The 20,611-nt window shown below is 54.4% G+C and overlaps 6 protein-coding genes across 6 annotated transcripts; 4 read left to right on the top strand and 2 right to left on the bottom strand.

Moving 5' to 3' along the window:
- Positions 1-576: 576 nt before the first annotated feature.
- PG985_013301 (uncharacterized protein) lies at positions 577-1,764 on the top strand (the record flags this gene model as incomplete). The annotated part of the gene is made up of 2 exons (XM_066833067.1): positions 577-668; positions 783-1,764. The coding sequence occupies 2 exons, from the start codon at positions 577-579 to the stop codon at positions 1,762-1,764; spliced, it is 1,074 nt and encodes a 357-aa protein (XP_066677807.1).
- Positions 1,765-1,904: 140 nt separating this feature from the next.
- PG985_013300 (methionyl-trna synthetase protein) lies at positions 1,905-5,200 on the bottom strand (the record flags this gene model as incomplete). The annotated part of the gene is made up of 5 exons (XM_066833066.1): positions 1,905-2,645; positions 2,797-2,876; positions 3,301-3,562; positions 3,616-4,895; positions 4,969-5,200. 5 exons carry the CDS (start codon positions 5,198-5,200, stop codon positions 1,905-1,907), a joined length of 2,595 nt encoding a protein of 864 aa, XP_066677806.1.
- Positions 5,201-6,911: 1,711 nt separating this feature from the next.
- PG985_013299 (ribosomal protein S5 domain 2-type protein) lies at positions 6,912-8,523 on the top strand (the record flags this gene model as incomplete). Its single annotated transcript, XM_066833065.1, has 2 exons — positions 6,912-7,139; positions 7,240-8,523. The coding sequence occupies 2 exons, from the start codon at positions 6,912-6,914 to the stop codon at positions 8,521-8,523; spliced, it is 1,512 nt and encodes a 503-aa protein (XP_066677805.1).
- A 537-nt stretch (positions 8,524-9,060) lies between these two features.
- Positions 9,061-10,781, top strand: PG985_013298 (uncharacterized protein; the record flags this gene model as incomplete). The annotated part of the gene is made up of 3 exons (XM_066833064.1): positions 9,061-9,109; positions 9,164-9,811; positions 9,883-10,781. 3 exons carry the CDS (start codon positions 9,061-9,063, stop codon positions 10,779-10,781), a joined length of 1,596 nt encoding a protein of 531 aa, XP_066677804.1.
- Positions 10,782-11,322: 541 nt separating this feature from the next.
- PG985_013297 (uncharacterized protein) lies at positions 11,323-12,528 on the bottom strand (the record flags this gene model as incomplete). Its single annotated transcript, XM_066833063.1, has 3 exons — positions 11,323-11,700; positions 11,796-12,010; positions 12,105-12,528. The coding sequence occupies 3 exons, from the start codon at positions 12,526-12,528 to the stop codon at positions 11,323-11,325; spliced, it is 1,017 nt and encodes a 338-aa protein (XP_066677803.1).
- Positions 12,529-17,148: 4,620 nt separating this feature from the next.
- Positions 17,149-17,343, top strand: PG985_013296 (uncharacterized protein; the record flags this gene model as incomplete). The annotated part of the gene is made up of 1 exon (XM_066833062.1): positions 17,149-17,343. The coding sequence occupies one exon, from the start codon at positions 17,149-17,151 to the stop codon at positions 17,341-17,343; it is 195 nt and encodes a 64-aa protein (XP_066677802.1).
- Positions 17,344-20,611: the final 3,268 nt, after the last annotated feature.

Genomic DNA, 20,611 nt, shown 5'->3' with positions numbered 1-20,611 from the left:
GACCTGCGGGTCGAGCCCGAAGACCGGAAGAGTCCGTCTGGGCCTTCCTTTTGGAGGAGGCGTGCCAATCCACTCTATAGACTCGGGGCTGTTCGCCATCATAAGAAAAACCCCATGGATGAACTAGTAATTAGGGAGGCAAGAGTAATGCGTCCACACGCACACCCTTCGCTTTGATGATGGAAATGAATGCCTCCCGAACCGGAGTCGGGGTTAGGCTAGCAGAGTTCGATTCGGGGGTCCACTTTGCTTATCGTCAATGTACTGTTTCTCCCTCTGACTGACAGTGTTCCAGAGCCGTGTTGCCGCAGCTGATATAAGAGCATGTCCTTTGGCTATACGGTCAATACTTGCCAGGTTCTTTCTTTGCATACCAATCGTCATTCATTGACCAAAGTCAAGTCGTATTTACTCGTTGTCTAGTACCAAAGTCCTTAACAGCCAAAGCAATTTCAAAGCGTGCTACTCGTTTCCGTATTGACTCTCGTTCGTTGGCATCCACCATATACGTACGCGACAACTCACAATAACATCACGAACGCACCACCTTCAGCATATTATCTTCTCGAAAGCGGCATGGGATCTTTTACGCCAGAGCCGGAGCCTCAGAAGCTCTGGATCGAGACGCCATGCATCCCATCGATCCCCATGTCCCAAGCAGCAGGCTGGTAAGTTCCTTAATGACCCCTGATACATGCAGTACGGCATAATTTTGAACAAAACCCGGTTTCGCCATTGAGGGAGATGTGAAAGTGAAGGAGAAGAGGCTTACACGCATACAGTAACATCTTCCTCAAGCTCGAGAACCTGCAGCCCTCAGGCTCCTTCAAGTCCCGCGGCATCGGCAACATGATGCACAAGGCCATGCTGTCGCAGCAGCAGCACCCGACGGGCAAGCCGGCGCACTTCTACTGCTCCTCGGGCGGCAACGCGGGCCTCGCGTGCGCCACGGCCGCCATCGCCCTGGCCCGCCGCTGCACCATCGTCGTGCCGACGACCACGTCGCCCCTCATCATCGGCAAGCTGCGCCGCCTGGGCGCCGAGGTCGTCCAGACCGGCGCGCACTGGGCCGCCGCCGACGCCCACCTGCGCGAGGCGCTGCTGAGCCGCGACCCGGCGGGGGTCTACGTCCCGCCCTTCGACCACCCGGACATCTGGGAGGGCCACGCCAGCATGGTCGACGAGCTCGCCGTCCAGCTGCCTGCGCTGCTGGACCAGGGCAAGGGGGACGGCGTGCCGGATGCCATCGTCTGTAACTGCGGCGGCGGCGGCCTGCTGAACGGCGTCATGGAGGGCGTGGAGCGGCAGAAGCGCTGGGCCGCGGCGAAGCACAAGAAGCCGCGCGTCATGGCGGTTGAGACGGTCGGGGCCGACAGCCTGCACGCGAGCGCGCGGGCGGGCGAGCACACCACACTACCCAACATCACGAGCATTGCGAACACGCTGGGCGCCGTGCGGGTGTCGGCCAAGACGTGGGAGTGGTACGACTCCAAATCGAAAGATGACCTCCTGACGAGCGTGACCGTCACCGACGCCGAGGCCGTCATGGGCTCGGCGCGCCTCGCCGACGACGCGCTGGTGCTGGTTGAGGTCGCGTGTGGCGCTACTATCGCTACCGTCTACAACGGGGAGCTGCGGCGGACGCTGGGCAAGGGGCTCAGTGATGCGGAGTGGGCGGCGATGAACGTTGTGGTTATTGTGTGCGGGGGTACCAATATCACGTTGGAGATGTTGCAGAAGTATCGGGAGGAATATGGAGTTTAGTTTTCTATGTGGACATAGCGTGCCTGATTCCACGTACTCTATAGACGAGACAATGTTTGTCCTTGTTACTTTCCATTCTAGAAAGATTTCAATGAAACGTCTATACAACCATCGTCTTCTGTGCGTCTGAATCCCCTAATCTACGCACCCTTGGCCTCAGCAGGAAGCCGAGACCGATCATACTTGGCCTCCCGGTACCCCTCCACCACCTCAATCTCCCCAATACTCGGCGTCCCCTCGCCCGGCCGCCCAATGGCCGGCCGCAGCACCATCTCGACCTCGCCAAAGTAGTTGACCGTGCCCCGCTGCCGGAACCCGAACCTGGCGAAGAGCGCGAGGCTGCCCCGGTTCGACGCCTGGATCCGCGCCACGAACTCGCGGATCTCGGGCCGCCGCCGCGTGCTACTGCTGCTGCCACCGTCTTGCGCGGGCGTCATCGCGGCCGTGTAGTACTCGTGCAGGATCCCCACCCGGTTCCGCGACACGAACTCGAGGAACGCCCCCACGGCCGCCTTGCCTAATCCCTTGCCGCGGTCCCCCGACCCGGCGATCATGACGTCGACTTCGGCGCGCACGAGCTCGACGTCCGCCGTGTCCGACGGCGAGTCCTTAGCGGCGGCATCGTTCTCCCCATCGTTCTCCTCGTCATTGTCGTCGTCCCACGGCGTCAGGAACATGTTGATGTCACCGACCATCCGCTCCGGCACATCGTCCCGGCCCGCGACGATGACGGCAGTCTCTTGACTGCCAGCGGCCGAAGCCGGCTCGAGCGCCCGGCACAGGACGAACGTCAGCTTGTCGGCCGAGGTGCGCCAGGAGACCTGGTTCTCGTACTCCTCCTCGAGCGTCAGACGATCCGAGGCCGTGGCTTCCCGAATCGCCTTTTTGTTTTGGTCACCGAGTTAGCGTTGCTTTCTTTCTTAGAAAATTTTTGGTTATCCTCTCCACCACCATCCAAGCAAGCAGTGAATGTTCCGTCTACTTTGAGGGAGTTTTCAACACCATCGAAAGAACATTAAAAATCCATCGTACCTCATCTTCCATCCATGTGTGGTACTGTGGGACGTGATGCGCATCGTACGGAACGAGCAGCACTCGCGAGGTGGACACCGCTATCGGATTGCCTAGTTAGCACTCCGTTTTTTTCCAGTCAACAAGGTGAGAGGGTGGAAGCGCCATTACCGACGTTCTCGTTGTATTTCATGGCTTTGGTTGATTCTGGCGCAATAGGTGCAGAAATTTGTTGGGGGGCTTATTCATCGGCCGGGTTTGCGTTGTTAATGTAAATGAAGTGTAAAATGTGTGAGTTTTCTATTGGGCGGAGTCGTACGAGAAAATCGTAAATGGCTTTTTAGGCATTCCCACTCTCGAGCTGCCGTCCCAGCACCTCTTTTGCACCACCCCCTATTCTGGGTATCAACCATATATGGTTCTAGATTTTACATTGTTATACATATGTACATCTGATTTTGTACAAGATTCCCCATGTATACATGTTGCATCATCCTTCAGCCGGGATTGGAGGGAACAGGCTACTCTGTGCGCCTTCGCCAAGGGGCACAGTAGAGACACCGTACGTAGGGTCACTGTCAAATCGAGCAAAATCGAATGTCCTCTGTCCCTGGTCGACGCCAAGTCGGTCGAGGAGGCCCGCCGTCTTCTCGGGCATGAAAGGCTGCAGCAAGATGCCCGTGACACGTAGGGCCTCTGCAGTGTGGTAAATAACCTGGTGCGCGGCTTCGGCTTTGCCTTCCTTTACTAGTTTCCAGGGCTCGGTATGTTGCAGGAGTCGGTTTGCCTTGATGTGTGTTAGCTTCTTGCGCTTCATTCGCCGATTATGTGGACACTCACCTGGAATACCACCTCCATGATCTCCTTCAGAGCACGACCAGGATTCAGTTGCTCGTCAAAGAACTTCAATGCCATCTGACCAACGCTCTCAGTAGCCTGTCGGAGCTCTGCCATTTCCGATTGTTTGTGTTCGAGCTCCCAATCAAGTTTCTTGAAGCCTCCTTCATGGGCTTGTTGGATAATGCTTCTCACGTTCCAAGCCTTGGAGCGCGTTACGCGGTTCAGCAAGTTTCCTAAACCACCCTGCAGGCCTCGCTTGTATCGTTCGACGATGAAGGAATTGTCGTAGTCAGAATCATGGGCGATGCCACCGTTGTAGACCATGAAATATCGCATCGTATCGACACCCCACCGGTCAATGGCGAAAAAGGGGTTCACAACATTGCCAATTGATTTGGACATCTTCCTTTGATCCATCATCCAGTGCCCATGGCTCAGAACCCGCTTCGGGAGCGGCAAGTCAAGAGCAAGCAGCAGCGCCGGCCAGTATACGCAGTGGAAGCGCACGATATCCTTGCCGATAATGTGGAGGTCAGCGGGCCAACCGAGCGCATGCTCAGATCCAGGCGTCCATGCAGGGTAGCCGGCTTTGGTGAGGTAGTTGATGAGCGCATCGACCCAGACGTAGATAGTCTGGCTCGGGTCGTCCGGGACCGGTATGCCCCAATTCAGGCGGCTCACGGGGCGCGACACCGAGAGATCCTCGAGGTTGTTTTGCACCCAACTGACAACGTCGGCCATGCGGGTTGCTGGCACCACCCATTCCGGGTTCTCCTTGTAGAACTGAAGCAGCCTGTCTCTCAAGCCCGTCAATCGGAAGTGGTAGTTCTTTTCTTCGGTCCACTCGACTTCGTTTCCTGTCTCGATCGAGGCTATGAAGGGCTTTCCGGTCATGGAGTTGACACGCTTCTCGACCATGTTCTCGGGGTAGAAGGTCTCGTCGCTCACGCAGTACCAGCCCTCGTGTTTCGATTCATATATGAACCCGCGCTCACGTAGTCGGCCCCAGAAGAACTCAACCGCCTCCCGATGGTCCGGGTCCGTCGTGCGTATGAAGTAGTCGTTCGACATGTTGGCCTTCTGGGCCAGGTCCATGAAGGTTTCGGCATTGCTGTCGCAGAAGATCTTGGGCGGCACTTCCTGAAGCTCGGCGGCGCGCTGCACCTTCATCCCGTGTTCGTCGGTGCCTGTGCAAAGGTAGGCCTGCCGGCCCTTGAGCACCTCCCAGCGCTTGAAGACATCGGCAATGACCATGGAATACAGGTGGCCAACGTGAGGGGCTAATAATACAAAGCAATTGGCGATGTCAGCTTACCGCGGCCCATAGCATGCGAAAACATCTTCACCGCTTACCGGCATTGACATAGAATATGGGTGTCGTCACATAATATGGCTTGGGCGCAGCAGCAGCATCGGTCTTTCGAGCCGGGCTGGTGCTAGAGCTCCTCCGGTAGCTGGGCAATCGGGTAATTGGACGTGGCGTGCCATTGATCTTGCAAGAAGAACACACCCAGCCTGCCCGAATGGCTGTATACAATGGCAATCTGGGCAGCTTCAAAGCTGAAGCTGTTAGAAGGCCCTGCATGGTTGCGATGATAGCTTGGTCAATTTAATATAGCTTCCCCAGCTCGAAATTGTTGGATGTCGGAGCTGGTGATGGCATTTGCCCCGACAAGCCTGGGCACTGTGCGGCTAGTGGATTCTGGTGCTGCTGGCAAGGCGTCCGTGGGGCCCGCTGTATTTACTGCTTCTTTCTCTCCACTCAGCTGTCGTCCAGAACGTTTTTTCGGGGACCGCGTGCTGAAGTAATCGGGGACCGGCCCGTCCGCAGCAAAAGATTCGAGCGAGGGGTTCGTCGCTACGTCCCTCAATCCCCGAGACAATCCCCCCCTTTTCCCCTGGCAAATTAGGAGATGCAAGACAATGAACAGCTGTCCGATAGCTGTAAATCTGCAACATTTTTTCATGCTGCCGAATTAACTTTTACTTGGCTGCAACGTCAACTCCAACTCCAACTTCTTGATCCAACGCAATCACGTCTAGATATTCACGCTGGTCGTCATCAATTACATATGGATTCAGTAGTATAGTCCAGGACACGGCTGCCAATAGCTCCATAAGAGGGTGAGTTCGTTCATGACTCATGTCATCTTCTGATTGGGTCAAGGCGCTTGATGAAGATGGCAATGCCCACTGCGGTCTCGCGAGTCGCGACTAAGCTTACATCTGGCCAGAGGTCATTCGAGAATGTTGCATGACCGGCGTGCCGTGCTGTATTAGTAGTACTAGCAGTAGCAAGTACAGTATTAGTAGCACAAAAGCCGCCCCCAAAGAGAACAAAGACGGGCAAGTCGACTGGTTACGTGATGGGCTGCAGGGGCCCAGGGTTCTTGAGTTCTTGTACTTGAAGGTGGGGTCATCTCTCCAATGCATGGGGTTTCCAATTGGCCAATTGTGACTGGCTGGAAGGACAGGACTCGCTTGTCGCGTTCGTTCCGCGACGACGGTTCGGTAGTGTTTGCTACACTGTACGCCGTACTGGCTGCGCGACTAGTAACTAACGGGAATTGCCCATTGGAGAAACGGGCGATCTGGTTGGGAGGTCGACAGTCGCAAAGGGGGCTTGGCAACCGCATTTTGGAGTCGGGTTCCTGTCCAACCCACCCAGTCATGCTTACCTCTATTATTACATTGTTGTACAACAGACCGGCAACAAACAACTAATAATAAGTCTCGTAATACGTTTCTTTCCTCGTTTCTATTTGATACTACCTCTCTTAAACTTATTGGCTCGCTCACTTTGCTAGAGCTCAAGTTATATTCGCTGTTCGGTCTCTACCATTCTCATAATACTTCCAAATAGCCTACGGCAGATTCCTGTCCTTGTTCGTTGGGCGCATCGCATCACCCACCTCCTCGTCCACGACTAGGCTCTTGACTCGCGAGAGGAGGCACCCAACAGCTGTTTATGCATCTTCAGGGACGGCCTTCGCAATCTTTCGCTTCCTCCCTCTAATACCTTGCATCCTACCTACCGAACCGAGGTAGACCTCCTGTGCCTCCTAGGATAGCGCTGTCGTCCGAAGTCGTCCTCCTTTTTAGACTTTGCTAGAACGCGATCTAGAACAGCGTCCTGTCACAGCTGTCAACCAAGTTTATTGGCGTCTTAAGGTTTGCTTCAACCACGGCAGAGGCATAAGGATAAAAGGCATTGCGACACCGCCTGACCTTCGGTTCTGGCAATCCACACACGAATGACTTGCGTCCCAACCACGCCCGAGAGCGACACTTCGGATATGTCGAACGGCATCAACGGCGAGATCGCCATCTCCGAGAGCATAGAGAAGTTGCGGCTTAATGGACACTTCAGCGGGAACGGCGCAGGAGTCGGAATAGTCCCTACCAAAGATCCCGTGAGAATCAAAATGGCTCGCAAGCAATCAAGTCCCATGATGCCCGCCTTTATGGTGTCGGCCCCGGGCAAGGTCATCGTGTTTGGTGAACATGCTGTCGTCCACGGCAAGGTAAGGCAACGCCACACAGGAGGCCGAAGCTGCATCTGCATCGCGCAACCTTCTCCCTACAAGCCTTCTTGGAGACCCTGCTGACACATTTGTTCTAAAGGCTGCCGTGGCCGCATCGATATCCCTGCGATCCTACCTTCTTGTTTCGACTCTATCCAAATCCAGGCGCACCCTGATCCTGCGCTTCCCCGATATCGACCTAAACCACGAATGGAATATCGACGAGCTTCCATGGGATGCATTCCAACACCCATCCAAGAAAAAGTACTACTACGACTTGGTGACAGCGCTCGATGACGATCTACTGGCAGCTCTGAAGCCTCACTTGGCCAAGATCTCGCCGGAGAAGTCGGAATCGGAGAGGAAGGTGCATCAGAACGCGGCTCTGGCCTTCTTGTACCTCTTCCTCTCCCTGGGTTCACCCACGTTCCCAGGCTGCATGTACACTCTGCGATCGACGATCCCAATTGGCGCAGGTCTAGGAAGCAGTGCGTCTATCGCGGTGTGCATCTCGGGAGCTTTATTACTGCAGCTACGCACTCTCTCTGGGCCACACCCCGACCAGCCACCAGAGGAAGCGCGACTACAGGTGGAGCGCGTGAATCGGTGGGCATTCGTCTTCGAGATGTGTATACACGGCAACCCGTCAGGCGTCGACAACACATGCTCCACGCAGGGCAAGGGTGTGGTCTTCCAGAGACCGGATTACCAGAAGCCCTCCTTGGTCAAGCCGCTCTGGGACTTCCCGGAGCTGCCGCTGCTGTTGGTGAACACCAAACAAGCCAAATCTACAGCCGTCGAGGTGGGCAAGGTCCAGAAACTGAAGGATACGCACCCGAAGCTGGTGGGATCGATCCTGGATGCGATCGACAAGGTCACGCGCAGTGCAAACGAGGTGATCGAGGGAGACGACTTTGACAGTGGAGACGAAGAGAGTCTGCGACGCATTGGAGAGCTGATGACGATTAATCACGGTCTGTTGTACTCGCTGGGAGTATCGCACCCGCGTCTGGAGCGGATAAGAGAGTTGGTGGACTATGAAGGAATAGGGTGGACGAAGTTGACGGGTGCCGGCGGCGGCGGTTGCTCAATCACACTGATGCGTCCTGGCGTTCCCCAGGAGAAACTTGAAACTTTGGGTAAGCACCTCGAAGAAGAAGGCTATGAAACGTTCTCGACGACACTGGGAGGCGATGGCATCGGTGTCCTCTGGCCGGCCGTTCTCAAGAACGGCCTCGACGAAGACGAGGCAGGTGGCATGGAGATCGATCTCGAGAAGTTCCTCAGCGCCGAAGGTAATGAAGGAGTCGAGAAACTGGTAGGCGTCCATAGCGGCGGCGCCGAGCAGGAAGGCTGGAAGTTCTGGCGTGTCGAGAGCCGGTAATGAATGGAACGAAAATGAAGGGTATGACAGTAGGAAGCTGTCCGACACTGTATGGAGGAATGTCTGTACAGCTTCCATCTTTTTAGCCTGGCATGAGCCTGCGCCGATCGTTTTCATGTTTGTAAATCGGTGCGTCCGTCGCCTTGCACACTTCTGGTATATGGGTTTGGTATTATGAGTTACATTTTCATGCTGTTGTACGTTTTGATGCCTAGAACTATTATATTACTTAGATATTAAAAACCTTGCGGTACAGCGACCTTATGGCAGACGCGATATAAATTGTAGTGGCACTTTAACTCTGGGCCTTCTGGCACCAATTTTCTAGCAGTATAATTGTTAGGAACAAGGCGTTAAGGAACGGTTTGGTTCAGTGACTGAAAGCGTTCAACGTGGTGAGTATCTGGATCCCTGAGCGTTCAAAAATGACCATCCCACCCACATGCCACCACCATCCATCAACCCCACCATACAAATCGACTGGCAGTTGGAGGGGCTCCAATTGTCGAACCTCCAAGGCTGCGTTTCCTAGCCAAAATGCCACCTAAGAACAACAAAGGCGGCGCAAAAGCCAAAGAAACGAGTGGTGAGTCGCATTTGGAGGCATGTAGTGTACCATTGGGCTGACACGTGCGAGAAGCAAAGCAAGACAACGACAACTCCAAGTCGCAGACCGTTTTTGAGCGCGCCCAAGCTGCCTACGACCTGACCCGGCCACCGTACGACAAAGAACGCGAAGAGCTCGGCGGCCTACATAAGCTCTCGACCGTCGAGAAAACAGCCTACGCCAGCTGGTTCTGCACCGCGCCCGACGAGCTGAACTTCCTGAGCAAGAAGGCGCAGAAGGAGCTGTGGAAGCAGGTCAACGAGACGAACCGCCCGCTGCGCCGCGGCCAGATCGACCAACCCAAGCGAGACCAGTGGGGCAAGGACAGGCTCGGCCGCAACATCGGCGACTACACGGTCCTCCAGTACGAGCGGCGCATCGAGAAGCAGGCCCGGCTCACCGGCCTCAAGGCCCTCGGACGGTCCTTCGCCAGCAAGCGGCTATACGCCAGCCGGGGCCTCGTGGACAGCAGCACGGGCGAGAAGTACACATTGACGGAAGAGGATATACAGGCCGAGAGGGATCGTCGAATGGAAATGGCGGCGCTCAAGAAAGACCTGTACGGCGAGAAGATGGGCCCCTACTCGACGGACCCGGAATGGGACGACGTCGTGCCCGTGCCCCAGATGGAGCCGGAGGGTGCCTTGTCAGCTATCGCCTACCCAGAGGACTATGCCGAATGTAAGAGCATCTGAAGATGCACCCCTTGTGCCGGATGAAAGGGAGAACAAGCTGCTGACACGTTTTCGTAGCAATGTCGTATCTACGTGCAGTCATGGCCGCGAATGAGCATAGCCCCCGCTGCCTCAGGCTGACGGAACACATCATCTCCATGAATCCGGCGCACTACACCGTCTGGCTCTACCGCTTCGCCAACATCCAGCACCTCGACATGCCGCTGCTGGACGAGATCCAATGGCTGAACGGCGTCGCCCTGGACTTCCTGAAGAACTACCAGATCTGGCACCACCGCCAGCTGCTCGTGGACCACTACCACCCGATCATCGCGGGGAGCCCCGACGAGGTGAAGCGGTTCGCCAAGAGCGAGCGCGCCTTCGTCATGGCCATGTTCGCCGAGGACGCCAAGAACTACCACGTCTGGAGCTACCGCCAGTACCTGACGCGCAAGCTGGGCCTGTGGGAGAACGAGGAGCACGGCGAGCTGGACAGCATCGAGGGCATGATCGACGACGACGTGCGCAACAACTCGGCCTGGTCCCACCGCTTCTTCCTGGTCTTCTCGAACCCGCGGTACGCCAACCCGGACTCGCAAGCCACCGAGGCCGACCCGGGCGTGCCCGCCGACATCGTCGACCGCGAGGTCGCTTACGCCCAGGCCAAGATCCAACTCGCGCCCCAGAACCAGAGCCCGTGGAACTACCTGCGCGGCGTGCTGGTCAAGGGCGGCCGGGCGCTCGGGTCCGTCAAGGGGTTCGCGGAGCAGTACGTCCAGAACCTGGGCGACGTGGAGAAGGAGGAGGTTCTCAGCTCCCACGCGCTCGAGCTGCTGGCGGATATCTACGAGGAGGCCGGCGACAAGGAGAAGGCGGACTTGTGCTGGCAGAGGCTGGGCGAGAAGTGGGATCGCATACGCTTCGGGTACTGGGAGTGGAAGCGGAAGTCTCTGAAGGCGGCTGATGCCAGCAGCTAAAGACGCCGCCAATCTTCGATTGCAGGTGCCATGATCCGGATGGACGTAGTAGCTCTCACGATATTGCTATGTATTGTGCTATAGGGGGTTGCATGCATGTCTATATATTTGCATCAGATGACGCTGGCCATTGCTGGCGGTATGGCGACACGATAGGATATATAGCTATAAGTACCTATGTAGGCACCTGGTCGCAATGAATCTTGGCAGCTTAAGGGTTTGGTGCACATCAGGGCATCATCCACACAAACAGCGACTGCATTTTGGTTCAAGATATTGAACGTGCATTTGCAGGATACATGAGAGATATGATTGATGTTGTTTGTTGTCGGTGAGTGAATGAATGTCCTGAACAGTAAGAGAAAAACGACCCGCATCTGACCTTTCAGGATCACGGCCGCCGCTTTCCTAATACGGTACACATATCGACCCGAAAGTTTCAGATACCGGAAATGGGAAGAAATGCCAAGATTATCGTACATAGTAAGCTAGCGTGAGCACACGGATTCCGTGCCGCCCAGAGTCACCAGTGGAACAGTACTCAACAGGCTCCATTACCAGACAGGTTCGCCAGGAACGAGGCCAGCACCGCGACAAAGGCGCAGAGCCCGACCAAGGCGCGGCCGTAGTTGGTCTCAAGACACGTAATGACGACGACGAAGACGATGGTCGAGGCGCAGGCGATGATGAAGGATTCCAGCTTGCCACGGTGGCCGTCACTGTCGGCGTAGAAGTGCAGCAGGCCCACGGGGATCAGCAGCATGACGGCGCTGGTGAAGGCGAGGATGAGCTTCTGCAGCAGCTTCAGGCGCCGCACGCGGATCTGGTATTCCACCACCACGGCGCCGGTGCCGTCGTCGGCGGGCCGTTGGACTTTCTTGCGCTCGTAGAAGCAGAAGAGGATGATGGATAGGGCCCGCTGGATGTTGGTATTTAGCAAGGTTCGAAAGAGAATGGATTGGGTACTTTGCGGGAAGGGGACGGGCACCGAGGGCCCGGTGGGCTCAGACTTACCTGGATACAGGGCCAGGTGTTGTACAGGATGTACTCGAACCACTGATGGACTGTGTCACGGTCCGTGTTGACGAAGTCGTCGCGGGCCCGGAGGTAGTGGTGTGCGGTGCGGTCCGGTAGCTGTTTTCGGCGGACGTCTAGATAGTACATGCGGTGCTGCTTGCGGGAGACTCGGCGCATCGATTGGAAGTCGTTGTTCATGCTGATGAAGTGATCTGCATAGTGGCGTGCGCATGGTATGATCAGTAAGTCTGCTGCTACTGCTTCTTTTGGTGCACCATATAGTTTTCCAGAGCGAGCTTTACATACGGTATTCTTTGAATATCGACTTGGCATTCCTCATCAGGTGTGCTCTCTTCTCCCTGCAACCTATATTGAGACTCGTTTCGTTCCTCTGGGCAGAGGCCATGTGTTGAGTCTGTTGGATAGGGGTTGCAGGATGGGTAATCTGGGTAGGGGTCGTCTGTGGAACTCGCTGTTCAGGGGCTGCAACCCCGGACTGATTCTCAGTTGCCGTGCATGGCGCCGGCTGCGAGTGTTCAACACCACAGCATCGGTCGAGGAACTCGTTGCGATCAAAGGGCAGGAATCGAAGTATGCCGCACTCGTTGTCTGCCTCGTCTAGCTCGAAGAGCTTCTGGTCGATGCAGTCCAGTTCGACCTGGAAGCTGACCAAGATGCGCTGCATCAGGTTGCTGAACTTGCGATGGATGGCGGCGTTGGGGAAGAACATCTGCTGCGAAGCAACCGCGGGCCATCCTTTTGGCGCGCGGTTTACTGATTGTAGATGTCAACCAAGACTTACTTCTATTGTAGAGGACAGGTATAGTATGGATGAGCAACATACAGACATCTTCATCTGTGTAAAGATCTGAAATATCGTCATCTTTTTCCCGCGGACCTCCCGAGTCAGTCTGGCTAGAGGCAGTGTATACACAACAACACGTACCGTTGAAATCAAGTTTCTCTGTTTGAGGGAGATCTGAGCCTGGAGGAGCTTGGTTCGCCCGTAAAGGGGTGCTTGCGTTGGACTCGAGATCCACCATGGTCCTGGAGGTGCTTGTGGTCTTGATGGGTTGGTTGACTTTTTCCTGCCATAACACATCGGCGAACTGGGAACTACCGTAGCTAGATATAGTCTGGATTCGATGACAGCCGCATCTCGAGGCCAAGAATGGCATCCGTACAAGCGCCGACAAGAAATAGAGCGCGCGTAGTCGGCATCGCAATGCACAGAATGATGAGGCTCGACATCAGGAGAGGGTGTACGAGGAATGGACGACATGAATGCTTACATTGTCTGTAGGCCAACGGCTGATGGCTAAAACAAAGCCAGTTGGTTCAATAGACCATACCATTTGTTTCACGCCGATTCTTTGCATATGGCCGAACAGTGAGTCTTCGGGGGCGGTATACTGTCGCCAATGATGATGTGGCAAGCACGGGGTGGTGTGTAGCGCGCAGCAAACTTGCCAGTCCGCATGCATAGCATCAAAGGAAGATAAAGCACCAACTTCATCATCTTCAACGAGGCTGAAGCCATCTTGACCTCCCACTTGAGGTGGTCATTTTGCGAAGGCGCTTAGGGGAAGCAATTGGGCTCTGGCTATACACCCCCTTTCACGCAAGGATTGAAACGAGAATAACTAAACCCAAGAATAGAATTACCAAGTCAGTTTTCGGCTGTGGTAGATGTAATCATGGTTTACGGTATCGTCGTTTCGTCGTACATCCTGACTGTGATGACTCGAAGCCTCCAACCATGTGGTTCTGAGGCTATGTCCAGCTGGAATTTTGTGCTAAGAGTAGGGAGGCTAGGTTTGTTTACGATGCCATTGAGTCGTTTGTTGTGCTGCTTGTAGCTGCCTTCGAAGTGCCAATATCCCTGGTCTGTCCGGTGAGCCGTCAATGGTCATGGGGCCGTTTCGAACTGAAGTAAACAGGATGAAGAGAGAACCAAATAGTCTTGACTAAACAATGTCTCGACTGGCTTCCTAGTGTTAGTCCTTATGGATTTTTTGGATTGCAGTTGCCCAAATTGGTGGAACCAGATTCCTTGGGTCCCTCGTAGAAGGTCAGAGGGGACACACGACCGTCGATGTATCGAACGAGAGCGAAATTAACAGTAAATCATCGGAACAAGAAGTGCGAGACCAATATATAGACATAGGACATTAGACCAGAAGAAATGCGACCCGTACCGAGGAAACTGCAAGTCATTGTTTGAACTTAAGTATCAGGTCGTCACACTCCAAGATGTGGTAGCCAGGGATTAAGGTGACATTATTTATTCCTATCGAAGCAAGCTGTTTAGCCTAGCAGCTTAAGATCAACCAAGCCACGAGTTTGGATCGGGTGTCAAGTTGGAGACTCAGCTCTGAGACAAGACGCAACTTTCCAAAAGCCACCTCACCTCCGCGCATGCTTTCAATCACATTCACCTCCGTGATTGATTAAGCACGAATATGCCTATCAAGCCATTGACTGGCTTATCTTTGCCTCCAGGCTCCGCCTAGCTTGATGCCCCAAAAGCTGAAGCCCACTGGCATCTTGCCAAATCTCATTGGCATTCGTCACTCATGGTACGACCTTCCTGCCATGGAACTACCTCCGATCAATCAGGGAAAGGTTGACATCAGGGCAACCCTTGTTAATATGCAAGTGCTAAGTTCTTATAAATAGCCAGGGCCTCCCACTCACATTTCAATGGCCTTTTGAGGTGCGCCTCGAAGCTCTTCTCCCTTTGCGTTTCCAGTGCCAAACTTGTCGTGCGATCATTTGATTGTTTGTATTCCCCCTACCAAGCAAATTCAATGATCGTCCTGTCTCCGGCGTTCCAACAAGGGGTTTTTGGGGACTGGGTATCCCCATATCCTCCAACGACGACAACGGATCTAACGTAATGCGATAACGTTTGGCGACATTGCCGGCTAGCGAAGCCGGTCGGAAAGCGTCGTGAGTGGGTGTTAAGGGGGACACCTGACCAACTATCGAAGCCAAGGCGTTCGTGCCCACGCTGGCCACCCAATGCGGTGGTCGCACTCCGTGGGGGTAACGCATAACATATCGGAAGCGGGAAGACCAGCCGTTCCCGGCATCCCGTAACGCATCTACTAGTCCGTTTGGATGCCAAAAGGTTCTCGTCTCCGCCCGGACGGTGGTCCCCATATCTCCCTTCGGACCCAAGATAAGGGGGCGAATAACCCCCTACCATCTCCTGAAACCAGGCATCTCATGGGAAGACTTCATCAGAGCAATCCCATGAGTAGATCAATCGCTTTCAACTAGCGAGCAGCGACTGCAAGTCTTTACTGCACCATCAATGATAACTCAATCTCCTTCGCACCTTCCTCTCGGCAAGCATGAATAACATCAGCCCCGGACGTCGGGAGCCATTGTGGAAGATTTAGGAATCCGGGTTGCAAATCTTCTCTCGATTCAATTGATTTGAGGGTCTTCGATTGAATTGAATGACGGGTCCCCGATATGTCGTTTGCCTGATCGGTACCTTCCTGCTGGGTGGCGCTTTAAGGATCTCCGGTAAGCAATTGAACGTTTGTGGCCCATTTGGACTCGTCACTAACATATTTCGTTCTGCGAGATGGGCATTTAAGCGACAAGGCAATAGAAGAGTTGGCTCAGGGCGAAGGCCTTTTTTCTTCAAAAAGGAGGGACCAGGGTTGCAGTTCCCAGGGATTTGGGTGCCTGGGGCCAGGGCTGGTTAGGGCTGTTGGATCCCCTTGGGGAATCGCCCGCCCGCCACGAATGCCGGGTTAGCAGGGGGGCCACTACAGAAACCACTGCAACTGCCTGTTTGATGTTACCTCGCAGGCCCTGTCCACTGCCCGTGGCTCTCTCGCGTCTACCCAAAGCCCGATTTACCTGGTTTCGGCTCAGGCAACTCTCAGCTAAAAGGATATGGCAAAGCCTGCCCATCATTCACCCCGCAAAAGAAGTTGCCATTGCAACAGCCAAGAGCAAGAGTCTCTAATACGACGTTGTTCCTTCTGCGACATAGATTCCGACCTTCTGGCGCGGTTGATGGCAAGGCCTTCTGGTTGCGCCACGAGATCATCCGCTACCATGGGCAACGAACCTTAGATTGAGCTGGTCAACAGAAAGTCTAGATCCTTTGGATGGCTCATTGCACGACCGCGACGGGGCTCTTCAGTTATCCGGCACTGGTGCCACCGATGTACCCTATGCCGAAGCTCGGCAATTGGATCGATTGGACTGTACGGTGTAAGGCGTTGAAACAGGGGCACACCCCCCCTGCTATTGCAGGTTCGTCGGTGGCTGGCCAGAGCTACCTGTTGTTCACGCTGTGGTAAATCACCCACTCACTATGTCTGTGCTGCTGTCGGGCCCCTGGGCCACACCGAACAGAGGTTGCAGGTCACCAATCCAGCCAGCCCACCCCCAAGCGAAAGAAAGGCCCAGGGAAGTGTGCCCTGTACCACTCATTCCGACTTCTTGCAATGAAGTCAGCAGCTTCGCGTGCTCTGAACTCGGATCTTCTTTGACTAAGAGACTCGATCAAAAAGAATTCCAGCCCTGAAGACCTAGGAAGAAGCGCTTCGGTTCTCATGCAATCATCTCCCGGTGCGATACGACACCCCGACGCTCAACCGTTCAAGCACCGCAAAGCGACATAGCCGAACTGGGCACAGCCTGACGACTAGTGCTCCTCACACTTGATGCCAACGTGATGGTGCATGGAGTCAGTCATTCCTGGCCATTCCATCCTCTCTTCTGCTTGGATACCTGCAGGCACAGCCAAAGCCCTAAGGGTAAATAAAGGACGAGGGCGGAAATGCTCAGTGTACTGGGAGTTATTTACAGGTCGAAGCACCATTGGATCGTTCTCGGGCGACTTTTGATCGATACCCTCGAAAATTCGAAATCCAAACGCACAACATGGTGATTGTGTGGGAGGTCTACAAAATCCCAATCCTATATAAAGAGTTGCCTGTGCCCCTTTATCCTCAATACATAATGTATACAGTTTACGCTCTACTTATCCTGGCTATCAATTGCCTATCTTCCAGACTCTTTGCTTGCAAGGAGAGCCCGCCTTTATACTGTCCATTTGCGAATTAGCAGGACCTACCAGTCCACATACCGGCACATCTTACCTTTCCTTCCCTTCGCTTTAACTTGCTACTCGCCCCAAGATCACAGTGTCTTCTACCAGAAGCACTGCAGAGATTGCAATGAAGTTCTCGTGGCCGCGCAAGTCGGAGCCGGGCCACGCGCCGCCGGAACCTCGTCCCACGGCACGATCTGGCAGTGGTTATATGGGAGCCACTACTATTACAAAACACAAGCCGTCCAACACTCCAACGCCAGAACCATGCCAACCATCAGCATCAGCGCCAGCGCCAGCGCCAGCAGCGTCAGCACCAGCACCACGATAGCAGAGCTCAAGTGCAAGCACTCACCCGGACTGCGCAAGGTGTTCTGTCAGGTTTTCTCGAACAGTCTGCATTATGGGTGGATGGCCATTGGAGGTCACATTGCGGAGCGCAAAAGTTCGGACTGTTCGTAGTTCTTGGTGTGGCAGTACGTCTTCTTCAATTGAATAGAACAAGGAATAAAGGCATCTTCATATTCACTTTCCCTAAGCCTCTTGGAAATTCTGGAATTGCCAACAGGTTACTGCTGCGGTTGCGATTGTTGGCTTGACGTAGTGTCACAGTGCCCATGTATATTGTTTTCTCAGATTGCCGTACATCTACCGTGTTATGAAGGCATGCGCACCTGACTTACCTATGGCTGGACAACTGCTGGATATCCTCATATACTGGTAAAGGGCTGGCACAGTGGCAAGCGCACTTCTCAGCAACATCGGTTCCAGTATGCAGTGCAGTTTTGTTTACAGGAGCCGGGGCTTCAACACGGGAATCGGCAGGACCTTGTTAGGCACCGGCAGGCCCTTGTTTGGTACCGGCAGGCCCGCAGTGCCATGATGATGTTGTCCATACCGCACAGACGCATGGTAAGGCAGATCAACATGTTCAGCAATGAGATGGGATACTGGTATCGTCATTGGAATCAAGGCTCCACCACTGGTTCGCTTGTCGTGTCTCCCCGGCGGGCCGCGGGATTGATTTCTGCCTTGCCGTGGGCATCATGGGCTTCAGGAGCCGTCTCCTCCACTGGTTCCCGTAACATTGAGACTTGCAGCTAGTCTGCGGATCCAATGCGCTTCCATGGGCTCCTACGCAGCTCTCAACATGTCGTAGGGAGAGCGAACGAATGAGAACCATGACGAGGAGAGACTATCTTTCCCCACTCGCCCGATGGGCTTGGCCGTTACATGGTATCGTATATTGTCTCAGCCAGTGCCGATAGGTTGACTGGCTGGCGTTCGCGTTCGTGCGGCAGCAGGGACGTCTGAGAGTACAACAAGCTACCTCTGCAATACCATGCGACTCGAAGTTACATCACTAGCAGGAGTCTACATGGGACAAATGAGAACTCGTTTTCGAATCGGCCTCAGACCCGCGGTTACACGGCCGACGGACAGTTTGTGTTTCCCGTTAGCTAGGTCCTTGGGATAGGAAACGATTAGCCAACGAACATAGCTAAGCAAAGATGGACCACGCCCTGAAACAGGACTAGCAGTTTCTCAGTACATTACTCGGGCGCAGGTGGGAGACCAGAAGGGGTTGGCTTGCCCTCAAGATATGCAGTAGGTATGCAGCTCCTGGGATCCACTCAAGGAACCATGCCAGGAGAGCGTTTTCGCCATGTGCTGGCAATTGGAGTCCTTGGTCCTGGGTCCTAGAATGTGGGTTCTTTAGCGAATTTCGTTGCCAATCCCTTGCTTGGTAAGATTTTTCACCCAGTGCTGTCAAGGATCGGCCCGCCGAGTCTGCTGAAAGGAGCATGCTGTGCTGGGATGGCAAGTACCACTTCGGTCACGGCGTCTTGGCCTACTTGAGTCCTTAACTCAAAGAGCTGACCATAGGTAGCTTCACCCGGGAAACCAGGCTGGAGGTCACAGGTGCTGGAGGTCACAGGTGAACATAGCTTCTTGGGACAAATCAAAGTACACATGAAGCCAGAATAGCGAGGCGTAGAAAGGCACAAGCAAGTGGGATGTAACATTGGTCTTCAGGTCAGATGCTATCAATCAAGCGCAAGTAGCCCCAAGATTAGTGACCAGACTCGTTCCCTCTGTGACTGGAGCACTCAACATACTCCTTGTCTGTCTCGAGATTCATTCGGCCTCGGGGTTTCTTCCTTGGACCCTTGAGGTGGCTGCTTCTTTACATTCTTCCTCTTGTCTGCATCATCTCCGTTCCTAGAGCTATATCTCTTCTTCGTATGACGTTCCGGTGGTTCGCTTGAACTTGAATCATGACGGAGGCTGTCGACGTTGCGAGGTAGTCACAAGTGGGGTGGTAACGGAACACGGGGGCGTATTGAGGAATCGTCAGAGACGGTAGCTATTCGGTGACGGGGTTCCAGCGCCAGCCAGCAATCGACGGTCGGGTGCGTAGCTACTATTGACTCTTGGACGTTATGATAGCAGTAGAAGAACACTCACTGATGGTTTAAGTCGCTGCTGAAATGGACAAAGAAGGCCTGTGGCGAAGTCTTGAGTAACTATCCGGGAATGGACTCACACTTCTGGAGTTGATTGCGCAGCGGTTTTGTGTCCACGGCAGCTCCAAGCTCTCGTGGGCTTCTGGGAAACTTTCTCCGGGGACGGGCCCCCGGCTCCTTGCTTCGCAGCCGGGTCGAATGATGACCAGACAAGGACCTTTAGCGAAGTGCCAGCTCCCCCAATGGCTTAGACAATTGACCGCTCGCCATTTACCGTAGTTCAAAGCACTCGCCCCAACGGCATGTTCTCCAAAATCTGCCTGTCAGCGCAAGCCCATGGACTTGATGAGCGCTTCATACATCATGGACGTATGCATGTTGAAATATGATATATGATGAATAAGGTAGGGGTAGCGAATAGGAAGAGGGTCGCAGAAGGTTGAAGCGAATACATAGAAACGTAGGGTACGTAGTAGGGAGGAATCAGTCCGGGTGTCGTCACTGGACGACTGCGTGGCTATCAAGGACCCCGGTCGACCGGGCGTCATCCCGTCCTCTAGGAGTGATACATGGCAGGAATGGTACCTCAAAGTACCGATTGGATCAAATCTGGTATGGAAGAGGGAAGCAGAGCAGTGTCTGCTCGCCCCCAGTCGCGCGAAAGACGTGCGTCGCGTTGTACCAGGGGGGAAGACACGCACAAGGACGCGGATCGCGCTCACGCCGAATGGCAGCGCGCCAGAGTGCGTCCACCCTTTTGGTGTCTTGTTCGGTCTCTCCAGACCAATGTGCTTGTAGCCTGAGGCAACCATCCTGTTACTGTTCATCTGTACCTGGCCTTCCATTAATCAAGAGCACGGTGCTCAATGACACCCCCGGTTGTCCCGCCCTTACGAATTTCCCAAATTGATTCTCGATTGTCTTCAGAGCTGGGCGGCATAGCAAACACCGGTACCTGTAGCCCCCCTGTCCTGTCAGCGCTCACGGAGGGGCTGGTGTGAGCGAATCTTCAGCGGCTGCTCCAATCGTTATACGTCCGTCTTCTTCTTGACCACCTGGAACTCGGCTTCCAATGGCAGCCGAGTTGGAAAAAGACCGCGTCTCATTCCTTCCATTAGTCAAAAGACCTGCCAGTTGTTCATCTGGTATGTACCGAGCTGATGCACCAGATGGCTATGTTCCCAATCGGTGAGGTACGTATATCAGTTCAAAGGTGGCGGTTTGGCCATGTGGCTTAGGGATCTGATTGGCTGTAGCCATAC

Source organism: Apiospora marii (assembly GCF_038362585.1).
Source record: "Apiospora marii strain CBS 49790 chromosome Unknown utg000011l_segment0_segment0, whole genome shotgun sequence".
In the NCBI taxonomy this organism is placed as follows: domain Eukaryota; kingdom Fungi; phylum Ascomycota; class Sordariomycetes; order Amphisphaeriales; family Apiosporaceae; genus Apiospora; species Apiospora marii.
This window is presented reverse-complemented; position numbering and strand designations above follow the sequence as displayed.